The 6114-nt window shown below is 37.6% G+C and overlaps 1 gene segment (V, D, J or C); it reads right to left on the bottom strand.

Annotated features, from left to right (window-relative positions):
- The window catches only part of LOC133255144 (T cell receptor delta variable 1-like), a 7746-nt gene extending 6972 nt beyond the window's left edge, over positions 1-774 (bottom strand). Inside the window, 2 exon segments of the V gene segment in view lie at positions 93-442; positions 657-774. Coding sequence covers positions 93-442; positions 657-705 — 399 coding nt within the window.
- Between the last annotated feature and the right edge of the window lie 5340 nt (positions 775-6114).

The following is a 6114-nucleotide window of genomic DNA, read 5'->3' on the forward strand; positions in this document are numbered from 1 at the left end:
TGAAGTAACCACAGGATTACCATTTCTTGTCTGAGGTCTGCAGGTGTGCATTTCAGCTGGGGTCCTGCAGCAGGAGGGCTCTCTCTTATTACACTCTGGGGTTTTTGTACAGCTTTTCCCATTACTTCAAGCACTGTGAGTTCCCGGACTGCACAAAAGTACTTTGCAGAGTCTCCCAGCTGTAAGGCTGAAATGGTGAGGCTGATGGAGTTCTGTGCTTTCTGAAGGTTTACAGAGTAGCGGCCATTCCTTGCATTCGGGCCAAGTGATTCCTGACGAATAAGGAAAGTCATCTCTCCACTGGGAAGCTGCTTGTACCAAAAAAAGTAGTGCGTGTACCCACTCTGACTTAATTCATACCGACATTTCAGAATGACAGATTGCTCTATTTGACTGGTTATGTATGGCTGGTCTTGAATAACTTTCTGGGCCACACCAGATCCTGTGGAAAAAAACAGAAAACCGAGCTGAAGTAGTGAACAAAATAATGTAGGAATTAGGCTAATTTGGCACCCAAAGAAAACCCAAATTGAAATCGTAATAAATATGCTTTTCCCCAAACCTCCTTTCCTCCCCAAGTCCCTGTGAAGCTCCACGTGTCTGTGTGCGGGCCTTTCACCCCAGACACTCGCACCCATGCTTGGAAACATCCCTACCAGAGAAGGTGACGGCCAGGAACACCCAGAGCAGACTGGAGAGCGGCATGAGGCATGGATTCCCCTGCACAAACGTGCTCAGTTCTGCCTCAAGCTGAGAGTTCAATGTCTTTGAATGCCTGGCAGCACATATACATAGTACCCAGTACCTGTGTGACTCCCCCCAACAGGAAGTAGGAGTCGTCATGTTTATAGACCACGTGGCTTGTGCACAGATGAGAAAAAGTCTGACTCACCACAAACCTTTGTTTTGTCTACTTGTCTTTCTCTGGTCATGAATTACCTGGTCACTAATAACCTATGCATATCTGAAAGGGACCTGAAAAAAGTAATCCTCATGAAAGGTTTGAGTTGAGGAGAACTGAAGAATAAACAAGTTGACATACATTGGTAATTATTCAGCAGAATAACTTTACCAGCCCATTTAAAACATACTTCAGTATATGCCATGAACCCTTATAACCTATTTACAGTCATCATTTAGCCTATGCCTCCTTTCCTCATTCCAGAGTCTAATTACTCTTTTAAGAAGCTCATATACCTTCAGCTTTCTTAATGAAAGGTAGTCTTATCCAAATAGTTAATATATCTCTTGTTTACTGGCTTCTAGGGCTCTACTTAGGTTTTCCTGTACATACATTACTTTAAGATCAACAATAACAAATCAGTCCCTCTGACTTTCAGAATCTATTCCATTATCTATGTTTTTATGAAATTATAACAGGAATAAAATATTTTTTGTACAGCTTTTCCCATTATTTCAAGTACTGTGAGTTCCCAGACTGCACAAAAGTATTTTGTGGACTGGCTGACAATGTAAGGCTGACATTGAGTCTTACTTATTAGACTCTGAGAAGGATCAGGGGATTCAGACCTGCTGCCTCCCAAACTAGAATCATACTTCTTAGACCATGTGTCTTAGAGTTGTCCTCATGTTACGTTTTCTATGTCATTGGCCCAAAGAGTTCAGTCTCACTTGTTAGTGGCTCATTATTTTTCTCTTTGTAAAATAAAGTCAATATAAGCATGCCAGATCTTTCTGTGACACAGTGCTATAATGCACTCCTGCCAAACTTGGTATCTACAGGCTGCAGACACTTAGTACCTGTCAATACCACAGAAGCTGGTGACTGAAGTTCTGTATACTGTTATAAGATCATGTAGAATGTAACTGTCAATCTTCCATCTGGTTTCTTTGTTTTAATGGAAAAATTAACATAAAATAGTCAAAAGCAAATAGACAAGTAGAAAGGAAAGTACAGACAAGTTCTCTAAAACAGTGCCAGTCCTTTAATTTTAGGACAAGATAACTAGTGATGCAGGAATAAAAGTGTATATTTAGTTGAGATGTCTACTCCTCTGTCTCATTTCACCTCGGAGTGCTGACAGGCAGCTGATGCCCTGGTTAGCAATTATTTATAACTAAGTAGAAGAGACCATGGATGCCCACAGCAGCCTATGCAGTAGCATGATAAAATGAAATATATATATATATATATATAAACAGAATAATTACAGATATAAATATAAAGAAATTGATACTGATAAATTTTTATCAAAACACAGAACTTACTCTGATTTTACAGGCACTTTTTTTGATGCATAACTCTATGAAATTTTATCACATGTGTGGGTTCTTGTAACTGTCACAGAAATGACAACACAGAACTTCCATCACTCTAAAAATTGTCCCTTTGCACACGTTCTCACCCCTGCAATCCCTGATCACCCCTGGCAACTACTGATCTCCTTTTCATTTCTATATTTTTCCTTTTAAGAATGTCATGTAAGTAGAATTATACCTTATGTATGGGATCATTATGGATCATAACCATACTATCCAATGTGTTATACATCAAGCAGCCTTCTGAGATAGACTTTTTTTCCACTCAGCATAACACTCTTGAGATCAGTCTAGCTTATTGCATGTCTCAGTAGTCTGTTCCTTTTAATCACTACAGACTTTTCTCAACTAAGGATGGTTTGACTTGCGCTTATTGACTTTTAGTGGTGAGAAGGCCAGATGCATTCGGTTGAGAGCATACTTTGAATTTTGATATTTTCCTGGGCTAGCACCATGCAGCGTGATATTCTCAGGTGATGCTGGGAGTGAGCTGAGCTTCTAGTCAGCCCCAGAATCAGGAGATAAACAACCTTTCTGTCCCCATGCAACCTTTCTGTTTTTCACTCTCAGCTCAACAGTCAATAAATTACATGAGATTTTTCTATACTTTACTATAAAATAAGCTTTGTGTTAGATGATTTTTCCCAACTGTAAATTAATGTAACTGTTGAGCATAATCAAGCTAAAATAAGGTGTTCGGAGGGTTAGATGTAGTAAATGCTTTTTTCTCCTTAATACAATATTTTCAACTTACAAAGGTTTATTAGAACGTAACTCCATCGTAAGTTGAGGAAGATCTATAAATAATATGTCTGTTTATTCATCAGTTTACCCAATGAAGATGTTTCCAGTTTGGGGCCATCACCAATAGAGCTACCATGAATATTCATCTACAGATTTTTGTATGAACATAAGTTTTTTTATTTCTCAAGCATTAATACCACAAGTGTGATTGCTGAGTTGTAAGGAAAGTAAATATTTAAGTTTATATGAAACTGATGTACCGTCTTCTAGAATGACTCTACCATTTACCCACCAGCAATGCATGAGTGATCCAGTTTCTCTGCATCGTTGCCAGAACTTGGTATGGTCAGTACTTTTAGTATTAGCCTTTATGACAGTTGTGGAGTGCTCTCTCATTGTGTCTCTAATTTACATTTCCCTAACTGCTATTGATGTTGTTCTGAATACCACTCTTTTGATGGAAATATAGTCGGCAAACACTTCCTGCCATTCAGTGGTTTGTCTTTTTCATTCTCTTAATAGTAACTTTCACAGAGCAATCGTTTTTCATTTTAATGAAATCTAAGTTTTTTTATGGATTGTGCTTTTGGTGTCCTGTCAAAAATCTTTCTGCCTAACCCTACTTTATAAAGATTTTCTCTTATGGTTTCTTCTAAAATATTTATAGTTTTACATTTGAATGTATGATCTGTTTTGAGACTGAATTCAATGTTTTATATAAGGTGTGAGATTTAGGTCAAGTTCCAATTATTTGCATATAAATATCCAATTGTTCCAGTATCATTTCCTGATAAAACTGTCCTCTGTTCAATTGTCTTTGCACCTTTGTCAAAAAAATCAATTTTCCCCACTTGTATGGGTTGACTTCTATATTCTTACTCAGTGACATGAACTTGCCAATGGTTTTTTAATTACCCTTTTAGCATCTGTAGCATGGTTTACTTTTCCATTCCTTATATTCATCATTTATGCTTTTGCTTTTTTATCCCTTGATACTTCTACCTAGAAACAGATCAATTTTATTAATCAGCTTTCTCCCTTTGTGGGTCTACTTCTATAGTGTTACCCAGCAGCATAAATTTATTAATAATATTGCCTTATTACCATTTTCACACCGCAGAATCTGCATATGATTTTCTCATGTGCATAATTCGTGTTTTCTTTTATTATATTGATTATTCCCTTGATGATTTGAGCTAGGAATAGATCAATGTTATTAATCATATTAAGAAAATTAACTATATTTAATGGTTATTTCTATTGTTTGCTTTAGAGTTCACCAATCTGAATTTTTAATTTTATCCTTTTAGATTATATTGGGTTTTATTTGTTCTTTTTCTATCTTCTTTTGTTGAAAGGTTAGATAATTTTTTTTCAACCTTTTTTCTTTGGTAATCAGTTCAGTTCAGTTCAATACAGTCACCCAGTCATGTCCGACTCCTTGCGACCCCATGAACCACAGCACGCCAGGCCTCCCTGTCCATCACCAGCTCCCGGAGTCCACCCAAATCCATGTCCATCGAGTCGGTGATGCCATCCAAACATCTCATCCTCTGTTGTCCCCTTCTCCTCCCACCCTCAATCCTTCCCAGCATCAGGGTCTTTCCAAATGGGTTAGCTCTTCACATCAGGTGGCCAAAGTATTGGAGTTACAGCTTCAACATCAGTCCTTCCAATGAACACCCAGGACTGATCTCCTTTAAGATAGACTGGTTGGACCTCCTTGCAATCCAAGGGACTCTCAAGAGTCTTCTCCAACACCACAGTTCAAAAGCATCAATTCTTCAGTGCTTAGCTTTCTTTGTAGTCCAACTCTCACATCCATACTTGATCACTGGAAAAACCATAGCCTTGACTAGACAGAGCTTTGTTGGCAAAGTAATGTTTCTGTTTTTGAATATGTTATCTAGGTTGGTCATAACTTTCCTTCCAAGGAGAAAGTGTCTTTTAATTTCATAGCTACAATCACAATCTGCAGTGATTTTTGGAGCTCAGAAAAATAAAGTCAGCACTGTTTCCACTGTTTCCCCATCTATTTGCTATGAAATGATGGCACCAGATGCCTTGATCTTAGTTTTCTGAATGTTGAGCTTTAAGCCAACTTTTTCACTGTCCTCTTTCACTTTCATCAAGAGGCTATTTAGTTCTTCTCTTTCTGCCATAAGGGTGGTGTCATCTGCATATCTGAGGTTATTGATATTTCTCCTGGCAATCTTGATTCCAGCTTGTGCTTCTTCCAGCCCAGCATTTCTCATTATGTACTCTGCATATAAGTTAAATAAGCAGGGTGACAATATACAGCCTTGATGTACTCCTTTTCCTATTTGGAACCAGTCTGTTGTTCGATTTCCATTTCTAACTGTTTCTTCCTGACCTGCATATAGGTTTCTCAAGAGGCAGGTCAGGTGGTCTGGCATTCCCATTTCTTTCAGAATTTTCCATAGTTTATTGTCATCCACACAGTCAAAGGCTTTGGCATAGTCAATAAAGCAGAAATGGATGTTTTTCTGGAACTCTCTTGCTTTTCCGATGATGCAGCGGATGTTGGCAATTTGATCTCTGGTTCCTCTGCCTTTTCTAAAACCAGCTTGAACATCAGGAAGTTCATGTTTCATGTATTTGCTAAAGCCTGGCTTGGAGAATTTTAAGCTTTACTTTACTAGCATGCAATTGTGGGGTAGTTTGAGCATTCTTTGGCATTGCCTTTCTTTGGGATTGGAATGAAAACTGACCTTTTCCAGTTCTGTGGCCACTGCTGAGTTTTCCAAATTTGCTGACATATTGAGTGCAGCACTTTACAAAGTATTAAAAAGGATAAATTTCCTCCTATGTATTATTTTAGCTGTGCCTCATACATATGTATATGTTTGTGTTCTCTCTCTATTTTCTTTCAAATACTTTTTAATAGTCATTGTAATTGCTTATTAAACATACATATGAGTTGTTTTAAATTTAGTGCCAAAATTCCAAATGTTTGGGAGTTTTTAGAGATATCTTTTCACAGTTGATTTTCTATATGATTCTCCATTTTGGTGAAAGAATAAATTCTATATAATTTCAATTTTCTTATATTAAGACTTTTTATGCACA

Source organism: Bos javanicus, chromosome 10 (assembly GCF_032452875.1).
Source record: "Bos javanicus breed banteng chromosome 10, ARS-OSU_banteng_1.0, whole genome shotgun sequence".
In the NCBI taxonomy this organism is placed as follows: domain Eukaryota; kingdom Metazoa; phylum Chordata; class Mammalia; order Artiodactyla; family Bovidae; genus Bos; species Bos javanicus.